This window comes from Phascolarctos cinereus, unplaced genomic scaffold (assembly GCF_003287225.1).
Source record: "Phascolarctos cinereus isolate Bilbo 61053 unplaced genomic scaffold, phaCin_HiC Scaffold_726;HRSCAF=1367, whole genome shotgun sequence".
NCBI lineage: Eukaryota > Metazoa > Chordata > Mammalia > Diprotodontia > Phascolarctidae > Phascolarctos > Phascolarctos cinereus.
The window spans coordinates 208,302,729-208,317,558 of NW_027556098.1; the positions used below are offsets into that span (position 1 = coordinate 208,302,729).

The 14,830-nt window shown below is 39.4% G+C and overlaps 1 protein-coding gene across 3 annotated transcripts in view; it reads left to right on the forward strand.

Annotated features, from left to right (window-relative positions):
- ZNF385B (zinc finger protein 385B) overlaps positions 1-14,830 on the forward strand; it is a 521,452-nt gene that overhangs the window by 470,717 nt on the left and 35,905 nt on the right. For all 3 annotated transcript variants that reach the window (XM_078146952.1, XM_078146953.1, XM_078146954.1), the window contains one exon: positions 7,436-7,598. In XM_078146952.1, the coding sequence (XP_078003078.1) occupies positions 7,436-7,598 (163 nt within the window). The remainder of the gene's footprint in view (positions 1-7,435; positions 7,599-14,830) is intronic.

The following is a 14,830-nucleotide window of genomic DNA, read 5'->3' on the forward strand; positions in this document are numbered from 1 at the left end:
TATAGAATGCCCAAAGTGGGGAGCAACAGCTGAGCCATCCATCAGAAACCAATATAACTGTGAGATATAGTGCTGAAAAGTTCAGAGTAGTTTTAATCCTGCCTGTGTTTATTTTCAACAGATCTTAGTAGGTGAGGATTGAATGAAATGTAGGTCATTACTGATATTGCTTTATGCATGCAAATGTCAGCAGAAAGTTTTACGAATAATTTGGTGACTTAGTAAGTCTTTCTCTTAGGGTGTACCTTATGCCTCATATTGTAGCTTTAGCCACATTTGATTTTGTTGAGCATTTTAATACAGAGAATATTTACAGGTGAAAACAAAAATGCAGTTATTTAGCTGTTACTCAGTAATCTTAGCCTTAGTTTGATAACATATTTAACAACTGATTTTTAACAACTTAAGAGTCTATAAATACTGTGGGGTCCATTTTTTGGTAATCTCTAATGGACTAAATTATAAATATTTCAACTACCATTTTAACAGAAAATTATGATTTGGAGGTAGGGATAAGATTTGTAATAAAAAGTCAACATCTTAGCTGCATGATCATTTTCTTTCTTTAGAGACTGCATGCAGATAATATTACTTTACTTTTCATAAATTCACCTATGCAACTACATTATTAAAAAGTATTACATTTCACTTTGGTAGCTTTTACTGAAATGCTTTGGTAATTTTTAATGGTGTGAATAATTTTCAAAGGGGACCATGATGATCTCAGATTAATATACATTGCCTGTCAGTTCCATGTGAGTTACATGCCCTCCCACACAGAGTCTTTCAGTCTGAATGCTAATATAATGCTTTATAATACTCCCAAATCTAGGGAAAATATTTAAAATGTTTTTAAATAGTATATTTTATTTTAAGTAAGCAAACTAAATTCAGTAGTCCTAATCACTCATTGAAGGATGAAAAAATGATGTTCTACAGGAGAATAAGTAATTATTTGAGAGAGAGGATCTACATACACCTTCTCTTTCTACATATAAACACACATGTAGATATGTGTGTGTGTGTGTGTGTGTGTGTGTGTGTGTGTGTAGCCTTGTCCCCAAAATAAGAAAGTCTCTGGCAATTTGGATGGGTTCTCCATAAAGTATTTATAGTAAAACATGGGGACAGGGAGAATCACATGGATAAAGTGTAAAAGGTCTGCAATCTGTACTAGTGAAGATATTACTCGTTTCATGATTCAGCTATTTATTTACCAGAGGGGAGGACTTGAAGTTAAATAATTGCAAGTATAGTCTCTTGCATAGTGCCCCATTTATACAGCATAGGGATTATGAATTTACAGTTGGAAGGAACCTCAGAGGTCATAACTCCCCATTTTACTAATGAGGAAAAATGAGGCACAAAGAGATTAAGAGATGCATTTGCTCAGGGCCATACAGGTAATAAGAGATAGAGCTGGGATTTGAACCCTGTTTCTTTGACTCCAAATTCAGCATAATCTCTACTAGACTCATACTTCCTCTCTGTTCTGCCTACCTAAAATTCTGGATATATAGAACATAATAGAAAAAATATGGGAAAATATCCCCAAGCTTTTCCCCTAAAGTACCAAATATTTATCTCTATCATTTTGCTCTGGAAAAGTCGGTACCTTTAGAGCAGGGAAGGTTGGGGGAAGAAATCTTATGGTGTTGCACAAGCAGAAGGAGGAAGAGTAGAAGAAATGTTCTCAGACACCATTTACTTTCAAAGGCACACTTTCCTCTTATGGGAAGTCAGCTGCTGTAGTAAGTTCAAAGGAGAGTACCCCAAAACCAATTAGGTTCGGCAGATAGCATATGACAAGCACTATGCTAGGGACAGAAAATAAAGAAACTTTAGAGAGATACAGACCCTGCCCTGATGGAGCTTATGTCCCAGGATTCTTTTCAGACAGGGGCCACTTGGTAGGACTTTCCTGGTTCAGGCAGGACCTTAGCATGGTTTTTCCCATATTTCCATGGTGCCCTGAAATGGATGAGGGTGCACAATGTTGCCTACCTCTGCCTCTTAACTTCTCTATTAAGGGTCTTGTGATTATGGGGTCTTCTGCTGCTTAATAAGCAGCTGAAATTAAGTTAACCTGGCCAAATAACCTCCGCTATTCCTGAATGACTGGAGCTTTCTGAACCTTAGCCCCACTTTTTTTTTCTCACTTTTTGTATGAAAAGATTCCTGGGTAACCAAGTTGCATGGATTGTTTTATTATTCAGCATCTCTTTTTTTCCAGGAGGCTAGGGCAATGGGACACAGGAGCTCGGGTGGCAGACACAGTCCCTGTAATGAGATTACCTTTGCTGCTACTGTACCTTTAGTGGAAGGTGAAGAGGAGGAGAAATTAATCTTTCATTATAGAAAAGCTTGAATGAGAGCCTGCATTTCATTATCCTTTCATGTTCTGACTAATGGAAGAAGTAGATTCTGACCATCGAGATCTTACTTACCATGGCATTTAATGTAGTTTCACTGAACTGTATCTTCCTGGCTAAGTGCTAATCGACACTCTTAAAGTCCTACAGTGAGCCCTGAAAACAGTTAATGAGGAAATGACACACTAGTATCTTGGGCTGAGATCTTTTTTTAAGGTAATACAAGTTTCTTGAGCCAAAGTGCAGCAAAGCAATACTGTACCTAGGGTGAGAACAGTTACCAGAGGACACACAAGTGTCCTGCAATTCTGGGAGCCCTTAAAAATGAAATATTCCCAGCTACTCACTACCAGCATCTGACCTAATGTGTTTAAATGATGCACCTTGCATGGACTGAGTAAATTGTTTTTTGATTGTGCTTAAATATGGAGCCATTGAGGCATGATCACCCCACTGAAGTCTTTTCAAGAAGCTTGCTTTTCCTAAATTTTTTTTAAGTTTTAATTAAATTACAATATTCAATTCAGCTGTTTTTCAGTCGTGTCTGACTCTTCATGACCCTACTTGGGGTGTTCTTGGTGAAGATACTGAAGTGGTTTGCCATTTCCTTCTCTGGCTCATTTTGCAGATGAGTCAACTGAGGCAAGCAGGGTTAAGGGATTTGCCCAGGATCACATAGCTAGTAAGTATCTGAGGCCAGATTTGAACTCAGGAAGATGAGTCTTCCTGACTTCAGGCAGTACTCTATCCCCTAGGCCATCTAGCTGCCCCCAAATTGCAATATTAACTTGTTTAATATATGTCCTTTGATAAAGGCACCTATTTTATATATACTTAAAATGTGCTCAAGTAACTTTTGCAACCTTGATTTTATTACTAGGTATTGCCAAGTAGTATTTCTTGAAATTCAGTTAGCCTTTTCTGTAGCAGTTTTAGGTATGTCCACCTGTTTTATCTGAATATATTTAAATCCTATTCAACCAACCTTATAGCCTAGGGCAGAGATTAAGATAAGTGAAATAAAGTCAAATAAGATAAGATAAGTGAAATAAACAGAAGACCTGGAAATTACAATTAGATTGTGCTTCCTCCTCTCCAGAATAGGTTTTTTTCCCCCCTTTAACAGAACAGGTAAAAGCCCTTGAGACAGTCATCCAGAAGGTGTAATATACTGGTGATTAATCTCTAGAAATATAGATGCAAGAAAAGTGCTGATTGTGTATAGGGTCTTGGTGTGTTTTGATAAGCACCTGGCCCTTCTGGTGTTAAAGGAAACTGGGTTATAAAATACTTGGGTTATTCACCACACCTTAAACTATTAATGTGCAGAATTAGGAACTGGGCCCAAATAAGGATATGGAGGCCACATACCCCAAGCCACATAGTCAAAAAGATATAAAACAGGCTAGTAAGGTGAGAGCACTTCCCTCAGAGATGAGAGACAGGCTGTGTATGGTGCGGATGTTTTGCTGATCTGTGGCTGTCGATTTGGACCACAGTTAAATATAATGTTCAGCATGATGAGCTGCTTCATCTGCTTCTCCTGCAGACCATGCTCCAAAGTAGGGGTTTTTCTAACAGCCAGAGTTGGAATGCTGAGAGGTGGGAAGGGGCGCCCACTCTAACCTGACCAGGCGTGACTGGGCATGTGTAATGGAGGGATGATAGCAGCTTAGCCAAGTGATCTGTGCCTAACAAACTGAAGTGAGATATGCAAGCAAGAAAATCAAATGACACACTCAAAAAAAAAAACCCTGTGGTAGACTTCAGATGGTTTAGCCTTACTGTGAAATGTTGAGAGGCAACCTGTGACATCTAAGTCACTCAAAAAGCATTTATTAAGTGCCTACTGTGGGCCAGGCACTATGCTAAGTGCTGGGGTTAAAAAAAAAGTACCTGCTCTCACAAGCTCACATTCTAATGGGGAGTACATCAATTTGGCCGTGAGTGGCTGTGGCTGCATAGCTATACATCACCTTCAGATTGTATCCTAGAGAAAGGACAAACGTTCGCTCTTACATGCGTAAGTCTCAGGCCTGGATTTTTACTGCAACTGCTGTCCAGCGGCTGGAGTGCTCTTGCTACCTCCAGGCCATTTTATGGAGAGCTGCTGCAAGAATAGGGATGTGGGAGAGGGGCTGGAGACTAGACCTGTGATTTCACTGGTGTTAGAGAGCTCCCTCTTCCAAAAACACAGGGCAGTGCCTTCCTTACCTGCAACTTAACAGCATTAAAAGAGTTGCCTAGAGGGACAGCTACATAGCGCAATGGATAGAGCACCAGCCCTGGAGTCAGGAGGACCTGAATTCAAATCGACCTTAGGCCAGACACTTGACACTAACTGTGTGACCCTGGGCAAGTCACTTAACCCCAACTGCACCCCCAAAAAAAATTTAAAAAAAAAAGTTGCCCAGAGCACTGCCTTTTTCCAGAGTCACAGCCTACAGCTGTCAGAGGTGAGGCTTGAGCCCAGACCAGCTCTTTGTCCTCTTTCTAGAAGCATGTGCCTCGAATGAAATTTTTCATCCAGATAATTTGCATTGTGGATCCTCCTGCCCAAGGCATCAAATCTTAAATTTCTCTGCCTGCTGATCAAGTCTTCCATTATTAACATGACCTACTTTCCAGCCTCCTCTCATTTTCTCCTAAAGCATTTCTATGATTATCTGCTCTCTCCCATCTCTGGAATTTGCATGGATGATCCCTGTCACTGGAAGTGCCTTTTTCCCCCCCATCATTTTGATCATCTTCTTTGAAACCCAGCTCAAAACTTCTCTGCTGTAGGAGATAGCTAAGACTCACCTGATGTGATCATTGCCTTATTCAACAGGTTCATGAGATGCAGGGCCAGAAGGGAACTTAGAGGCCCTTCAACAGATTGAAGAAACTGAGGACTTCCCCAATCTAGACTCCTCCAATTCTAGGTTAGCTTGCTCTTGCCAATAAATTATCCTCTAGGGTGTTTCTCATTCTAGCTGTTCACACTTCTATAAGTTCCTCAAGGACAGATGCTATGACTTATAGACTGTAGGATCATAGAAATAGAATTGGAAGGGATCCCAGAGGCCATCTAGACTAGCCCTTTCATTTTATAGATAAGGAAACTTAGGTTCAGGGAGATTATAATTTACTCTTCATACATTAGGTATCAGAGATAAGATTTGAACCCACATCTTTTGACTCTAAAATTAGTTCTCATTTCACCATTCCATGCTGCCTCCTATTTTGTAGCTCTTTTCCAAATATCCCACCTCCAGTGATACCTAGACACCCCCCCACACACACACTGCAGTAGACTGTTCTCTACTCTAGTTTTTAATAAATGCTTGTTGAATTAAATGATTAGTAACCAGAAGCATCATCACATATGTGGATGTACACGTGCATACTGCAGATAGAAAGAAAATCATTGCAATTAAGGTGTGTTAAAGATGCAATAAAATGACCTTTTATGGACTCTGTACCCTAGTCTGCATTTCACTACTATTCTTATGCCAAACCAAAATGCCCATATGTATTTTCCAGGTATATTAGAAGTTAAATTACAAAGAATGTATGTATTTTTTTAATCAGTCTGTAAATTAGCACCCAGCACTGAAGTGTTAAGGGACAAGGCAGTCTTCTTAGGTCAGACAGGAATTTCTCAAATATCCATTAAATATTTTCTCCATCTTCTGCTGTTTGTTTGGCATTATGGAGATCTTATCAGTCATTTTCCTTTGATCTTGGCCATTTCTCTTTGGTCTGGGAGGGAAGTCATAGTTCTAGCTGTACTTCCTCTAGAAATGAGCTTAAGGATAGCTTTGCCTTTCTTTTCTTTCTCCATCCAACTTAGAGACCCCAGGATCATCTCTCTCATTTCACAACTTCTGGTTTTTTGTCCGTGAAGTAGATTACTTCAGGCAGTCAAGAGAATAACACATAACCGATCATTTTATTTACTATAATATTCAGTTGCTCTGATAGCTAAATTTATTAATTTATGATTAGAGTAAAATCCTGGGAGGTTTAGACTCGGAACAGGTCCACATTGATTGAGAACAGGGGGGAGAAGGGACAAAGTGAGAAGGTTCAGATGATAGTGTAAGAACATCTGGGCAGAGGAGCATGTCAGTGCAGGCCCTGGGGCAGCCTGCTGAAAGACAGTTTGAGGCCACCATGGCTGTGAAAAATAGGGAGAAATGCAGCAATAGAGAGAGAAAATGGACACCAAAGACAGATTCACCTACTTTACAGTTTTGCCTGGGGCCTGTTTTCCCTTCTCCTAGATGTTTAAATCCTTCAGAGAAGCAGTCACGGGTGCTCTGTCCTCCCTGAAGAACACCACTGCATTAAAATCTCTTAGGTACACTTCCTTGCAGCCCCAGTCCTCCTTAGCATAGGATGGTGATGACCTTTCTTTCTCAAAAGCAATATGAGCGTAGCAACCTGGGGCAAGTTCTCTTAAGCTGGAGAAAGCCATAGTAAATAAGCAGTATAGTCCTAGTGGTCAGGTGTATATTTGCCATCAAGGGTTTGGCCACCAGGTGATGATTTAAGGGAGGGTATATATGCCAGCTGATGAAGACCATCTCTTGGGTGTGGTATGTAGAGATTGCAGTCTGTGTTAATGAGCCATCAACCAATGCAGCACCAGCAAAATCAAAGATCTCCCAAGCATGGAAACATCACCAATCAAATCAATCAATAAACATTTATTAAGCACCTATTATATGCCAGGCACTGTGCTATGCACTGGGGATACAAGAAGAGGCAAAAAACAATCCTTGCCCTCAAGAAACTTACAATCCAATGTAAGTTTGTTGAGGCAAGGAATGTTTCATTTTTTGTCATCATATTTCCTGCACTTGGCATATATAATAAAGGGCTTAATAAATGTTTATTTATTCATTGATTGATTGAAATAAGATACAAGTCTGCCACCTTACACTCATGTAAACCGAATTCTAAACTTCTATTGGCGCCTATTATTGAAAGTGTCTTTTTTTTTTCCCTACATTATCATCCATTGTGGTGTATGGAAAGTAGCCAAAAAAATGAGCCTGATTTGTTCTCCTTTGTAGAGCCAGGCCGAGGCCCACTACAAAGGAAGTAAGCATGCCAAGAAGGTCAAAGCGCTTGAGGCATCGAAAAATAAACAAAAAGCTGGTTCTTCCAAGGACAGCGCAAAGGCTAATCCCAGCTGCTCCATCCCGCCAGTCACAGGCAACAGCTCTGACAAATCAGGTCAATGACAGCTTCGGTTCTTTACATTCTTTGTGGTTCTCTCTCTCTTTTTTTTTCCTTCTGTTTGTCTTCCTGAGTTGTTGCATGTTACTGTCCACAATTTGTTTGTGTGAGTATTAATACGTTTTCCTTCACAGGAAGGGTTTTGTTTACTGTCCAACATCTCAACTTTTTTTTATCTGTGTCAGACAGTGGAAGACCATTCATTCCCTGTGGGAAGATTATGGAGTGAGTAATGGAGAAAGCCCTGGACCTGGAGTCAGAAGGCATGAGGTTTATGGAGTCTCAGCTCCAGCCCTTAAGTGGTTGTGTGGCATTTGGCAAGTAACTTCAACCCTCTCTGTGCCTCAGTTTCCTCATCTGTAAAAATGAAAGGGTTGAAGTGGATGATTTATTTCTAAGGTTCCTGCCACGAGTTAAGTTCTGAAAGTCTATGAAATAGAATTATGCATGTGTATATACTTTGTAGATATATAAATTTCTACATAAGTACACACACATGTGCCTTCTCTGAATTGGCCTGACTTTCACATTCTAATGCACAGCAATTCTTACTTAAGATGAAGGGACACAGAATTGAAGTCTAGCTACTGGCTTTATTAACTTATTACTAAATTCAAACTTCTAGAAATTTAGCAAAGGCAGAGCCCTTCTGGCTGCAGGGGATCCAGAGCAAGACAGAAATTGGATCCAAAGGAAATTAAACAAATTCCACCTCTCTTTTCCAGTCCATTTAGTGCTTGGTTTGCCTCAGAATTGGGGGCAAGGAATGGCCAAGTGCATTACTTCAAGGTAGGATCCTTGAAAGAGAGAGAGTATCCTGGCTAAATGGATAAGGAGAGCCCTATCTGTGGGATTTCAAAGAATTGCCAGTGAGAGATGGCATATAAGATTGTATTATATTGTAACTATAAACCTTAGAGATCATTGCATCTTTCCCGTTTGTTTTACAGATGAAACTGAGACCCAGAGAAAGGAAATGACTTAGCCTAAGTATACACAGCTATTTAGAGGCAAAACAGAGACCAGAACCCAAGGCTCCTTCCTTCTGCTCCTATGTATTTTCTGTTACACCCAGCTGGCACTTATAATCTTAACTGGAAATTCTATCCAGTACTAATGCAAGTTCTTTGTGGTCTTGTGAAAAAAAAAAGTGTTTTTTTCCTATTACCTGAAATGTAGAGCTGTATATCTATACTACATTATTATCTATAGCATAAAATCTTTCATGTGTTAAAATTAGAGAGGTAATGTTCAAACATCCAGGGTGGACCAACTCATATTTACTAAGAAGTGTAAAATACAAAAGATTTAGTGAATAGGGGTAAAGCATCAGGCTTCCTAGCATATAGGTACTGTGAAATTAGATTTTAATGGGCTTTCCCTACTCCCATAGGCCTGTATCTGATGGATGGGTCATTTTGTTTCAATTGATGACCTATTTTTTTAATGGAGGTGTTTTCATATTACCTGTGCTCTGTTCCCTTTCAATTGACTTCCTTGTGAAGCTCTTGGATAAAACAGCAGTGGCTCTCACTTTGCTCTGCAATCAGAATTATTTTGAGTAGAGCTGGAAGTTTAAAGGTACTTTTTGAGTGGCAGCAGTAGGACTTTGGATGAGGAACTAATCTGCAGTTATAAGACTTGACTTCAGGAGCCCAGGATGACAAAGGTAAGGGGACCATTGTTGATTGGATCCAGTGAGTACTGGTTTCTGACACTCTGAATTGAGTACTTCGAGGGTCTGTGGTCTTGTTTTCCGTGGATGTTTCTTCTGGAAGCACAGTTCCCAGCCTCTCTACAACTTCAGAGATGGTCAGTGAGTCAGTCAGGCAATAAACATGTATTAAGCACCTACTATGTGCTAGCCGCAGAGCTAAGTATTGAATGGTTGTGGAGAGATGCCATGCCTAAAAATCAATCCCACTACCATCATCTTGCTGATGAGCCTCGAGAAGCTTGAAAACCTTGAAAGAGTTTACTTTAAATGAGATTTAAGGAATAATAATTGCTTTCTATCATTAATGGAGCAATAGAATTTTTCTTTGTCTTCTTCATGCTTACAGAGCACTTGTAACTATGACATAGATACTGTGAGTACTATTATCTCCATTTTACAGATTTGGAAACAGAGGCTCACACAGCTAGTAAGATGAGATAATATTAAGTCCAGTGCTTTGTAGCCATGAAATTCTATATAAATATAAGCTGTCATCTTTCATTATTTTATACCGAGGGAAGCTAAGAAGCAGTACAAGGTCATGGCAGTGTTTTGCTCAAGGTCATACAGCCTTGTAGAGCAGGGTCTCTGGGCTCTGGCTCTCACATCATTGTGCTTTCCAATGGACACTGTTGTCTCCTGTGAGATTATGAAGGAAAGAGGTCACTGTCAATGGGGTTATTATCTGGATCGTGCTTCTCATCTTCAGCAGGCCTTTCAGGGGAAACAATTAAAGTGATACTGTTTTGTGCTGTCCCACAAATTGTAGAGTGCAGACTTTTTCACCTGAGCCTCTGGCTTAATAGCCAGTCCAGGGGAGAGGAATTGCATGTGTTCTGCCAGTGAGCTCTGAGATGTCAATGTCCACAGCAAAATTGTAGATAACTGCCTGGGGTCTGGATTTGGGATGGGGACAGAATGCAAGGTAATGAACAGAAAGGCGAGGATTAAACAAAGGATCACAGAACCTTAGAATTTAAAAAAAGGACCTCGGGGCCATCAAATCCAACCCAGAGGTGAACAAGAACCCCTTCCACTGCATCCCCCCCAAAGAGGTCATTCATCTGGCCTTTTGTAAAACACCAGTGAGGGGAAACCCACCACCTTCTGAGACAGCCGAGTGGAAGAAGAACAATTAAGGCACAGAAAACGTTTTTAAAAGATGAGATTGGGTGAGAGGACAAAAAAGGAAGGGAAGGAAGCCAAATTTAGGGATGAGTACCAAGGAAAGAAAGCTTTTAAAAAAGGTCACTATACCTTACCTTATCTACCAAATACATATAAAATTGGACCTTTATTTCACCAGATTAAGGCAGTCTCCCCCCTTTCTCTCTCTCTCCACATATATACGTATGTACACATGCATACAGACATATATGCACATGTATGCATACACGTATGCATATTGACAATATACAATACACGTGCATATACATATATGTATGTCTGTACATGTATGCCACATGCATTTATTCACATATATGTTTGTGTTTGCATGAATACATACACGCACAAGTTGATATACCCCCCTGCATTGATGCATCTGTACACGTGTCTCTATATGTGTATGTGTGCACATGCATGTATGTATATTATAGATAGATGGGTAGATAGATAAGGGGAAGCAGGACCAGAGAAAGGAGGAGTAAAGATCTATACATGCATTCCCTGGTAAGTATCAGGTATATATTCTCAGTCAAGTGCAGCAATGCTAGAGACAAAGAAAAGAGAATCAATGAAAAAGCATCTATTAAGAATTTATTGTGTGCCAGGTCCTGTCTTAAGTGCTGGGGATACAAAGATGTTAACGATCCCTGGTTTTCAAGCAGCTTATAATCTACTGGGAAACCACATACATACATACATACGTATATACATACATAGACACATATATACACATGCGCAGACGTGCATATTTGCACAAAATAAATAAGTCGTATGGGGGGAGAGACAGAGAGCACTAATGGATGAGAGGATCAGGAAAGGCTTCATGTAATAAGAGTTAACCTGGGGTCCATGCACTATAAAACAAAAGTATTTTGATGACTATTTTAACATAATTGGTTTCATATGTTTTATTTTATGCATCTAAAAGCATTGTTCTAAGAAGGGGTCTCTCAGCTGCACCAGGCTCTTAAAGAGGTCCATGACCCAAGAAAGGTTAAGAACATCTGGAGATGTGTTGAATGAACGATAGGATTCTACAAGACTGGGGTGAGGAGGGAGAGCAGCAGCACAAGTCTGAGGGCTGATGGGTTGATTCAGTATTAGTAGAGGAGAGGACAAGTATGAATTAGAATCTTTTTTTTTAAGGCAGTTGAGGTTAAGTGACTTGTCCAGGGTCACACAGCTAGTGTCTGAATCCAGATTTGAACTAAGGTCCTTCTGACTCCAGAGCTGGTGCTCTATCCATTGTACCACAATATCTTTTCTTAAATACACATAAAATGTTGCTTTTAATACCATGCTTCCCCAAACTAGGTTTCTGTGGCATTCATCAATAAGCATTTATTAAGCACCTACTATGTGCCTGGCACTATGGTAAGAGATAGGGGTACCAAAAAAGGCAAAAGACAGTATCAAAGGATCATTAGGCAATAATCTTAGTTCTCATTCTGTTAGATAGCTACAATATATATATATATTATCTTTAGTGTCCTCTTGACCTATATTTTCTGCCTTTGAAACGGTCTAATTATTTGATGACTTTGCTGTCTAGCCTTCCTGCCTGGAATGCCCTCCCTCCTCCCATCTACTGCATAGAATCTCTCTCCTTTTTTCTAGAGGCAGATGAAGCATTACTTTCTACATGAAACCTTTCCTGATCCCCCAGCTGCCCGTGCCTTACTCCCCAACTAAAGTGTGTTTGATTGCTTTGCACTGATTTATTTTATGTTTATTCTTTTTATTCTATTTATGTGTATTTATATTCTATTTATGTGTATTTATTTGGACATCTAGATAGATTACTTTGTATTTTTTAATTTTATTTGAATTTTGTTTGTATTTATTTACTTTATATCTATTTTTTGTGTACTTATATGGCTCTTTGTTATCTTCCTATTAGGATGGTAGCCCCTTGCTAATGGAGATTATTTTGTTTTATGGTATTTTTATCCCTAGTGCCTAGAACATTCCACATTTAATGTTTTCTTGCCTGATTTCTTATTTCCTGAATTATCAGAATAAATCAGGCAGTGATGAATAAAGAGTGATAGAACTGAAGGCAGGAGACCTGGGTTTAAATTCTACCTGAGACTTGAGACAAATCATTTAACCTCTTGAGCTCTCAGTTTCTAAAATGGGGATAATGATACTTATTGCTTATCTTACCGAGTCATTGATAGAAAAGTGCTTTGTGAACCTTAAAGTGGCATATGAATGAGCAGGCGAGGTGGTGAAGTGGACTTAGAGTCAGGAAGACCTGAGTTCAAATCCTGGCTCAGACACATAATAGCTGTGAGACCCTAGGGAAGTCACTTACCCACTCTCAACCTGCGTTACTCCCTCTGAGGGTGCTGGACTTGATACCTGTCCTCTAAGGTCCTTTCTAGCTTCCCTTCTATAATCCCATGAATGTGTTATTTCTTTTTCTGCCTCAATCCCATAAAACATTAACACGAATGAAACATTTCAAAATGTTGTTCTATTGTACTAAATGTATTAGTAAATGGTACCATTTAAAAATAAGTGCTGTTTGTTTTCCCAAGCACATCTACATTACATTTGGCCAAGTATCACTTTCTGCATAAGAATCTCACCTGTATTTTTAAATAGATTGTTCAAATGAGTGGTATGAGAAGCTATGCTACTGAAGACAGCCCGAGACTTGACACCTTGGACCAGAGGCTCTTCAATCTTTAAATCTCAGAATGCTCTGTCCAGGTCACAGATGTTGGTAATGGGTTATATCTCATTAGAAATATAGTTTGTAAAAAAAAAAAATACAGTTTGTGGTGAGCAAAGAATGGGAAGACTCCCACAAAAGGTGCAGGAACGTGTGTGTGGGGGGGAATCCTCCTGGAAAAAAAGCAGATTGACTAAAATATTCTTATTGGTCAATTTTATTTCAGAATGCATATTTTCCTCAAGTTCAGAAGTTGTTTACCTTTTTTTTTGCATCAGTTAAGTGAAGTCTATAGACCTTTTTTCAGAATAATATTTTTAAATGCATAAAATAAAATATACAGGATTACAAAGAAAAGTATATTGAAATAGTTATCAAAGTAAAAAATCAAACAAGTTTGCACACCCTAAAAATCCCTGTTAGTATAGCAAAAATAAATAAATAAATAAGTTCAGCTGTCATGCTTTGAATTCGTCATTGAGTGGCAGTTGGTTTGTGTTTCAGTTCCCCAAATGCTAGTCTTTCCCCTTTCATATGAGGAGTTCCCTGTCATCTGACTCAGACAGTAGCCATATGCTGCCAAAACTTTTGGATGAAAAAGTAGAAAATTCCATTAGATGGATTTTTTGTCCCTCCTGATTCCAAACATCTGGATCTTTCCAAACATCCAGGTATGGGATGAAATATCACACATTTTATCCAGATGTCTTACTTCTGTGTAGCTTAGAGGCTTCAATTCTGAGGAGGGGGTAGTATGCCAAAATTCACAACCATATAGCCCTTCCAGGACAACATTTGTGTTTAATTGATGGGGGAGGGAAGTGCAGTTTGTGCCAGGGCTGGAATCATTAAAAGCACAGCTTTGTGGGTGCAAGCCGGCTGCAAAATGTTCCCTATGACTACTTTCTTCCATGTAAGAAGAGGCATATAAGTAATATCTTTGAGAAAATGGATGATGGGAAAAGAAAGTAGGTGGGCCAGTCATGTGGCCATGGCTAGGGAGAGGACATAATGGACATCCTTAGAAGGCTTTCTTTTACTTACAGAAATGTAAACAAGTAAGGCCTCCAACATGTTGAGTGGATTTCATGGTCTAGACACACAGGGTGAGAAGAACCATGTGGATTGGTTGTGACCTGCTTCAGTGGAAAGAATACCAGCATTGTTGAGATCATACCCATGAAGATACTAAAGAATGATGTTCTATGGGGGCAGGTTGGGAAGGAAGAGCAGATGAGGCAGGCAGCTCTAGATGATGTAAATTTATTGCCTGGGTTTCACAGGGACAATAGATGAGATACTGTTTAAAAGCAAGCATGATGCCACAGTGCCTGAAGAGGTATATGTGAGCACTAAGAACTAATCCTCCTCTGAAACAGTCGGCCTTAGACACACCCTCACAAATGCCCTCCTGTTTCTGGACCACACAAGTTAGGGAGTGGGATTAAATTGGATAAAATATATAAAGTTGGTTTTTAAAATGTTTTAAAGTAGATCCTCAACAAAGGAAGTAGGATTGTCTGGCCTGGGGAAAACGTTAAGGTGTCTTTCCAAGTTCAATGGAAATTTCCTTTTTAACTGCTGAAATTGAGAAATTGGTTATCTTCACCCTCTATATAGAAGGGTTTTTTTTTCTTTTTTGTTATATTTCAGGATATATAATTT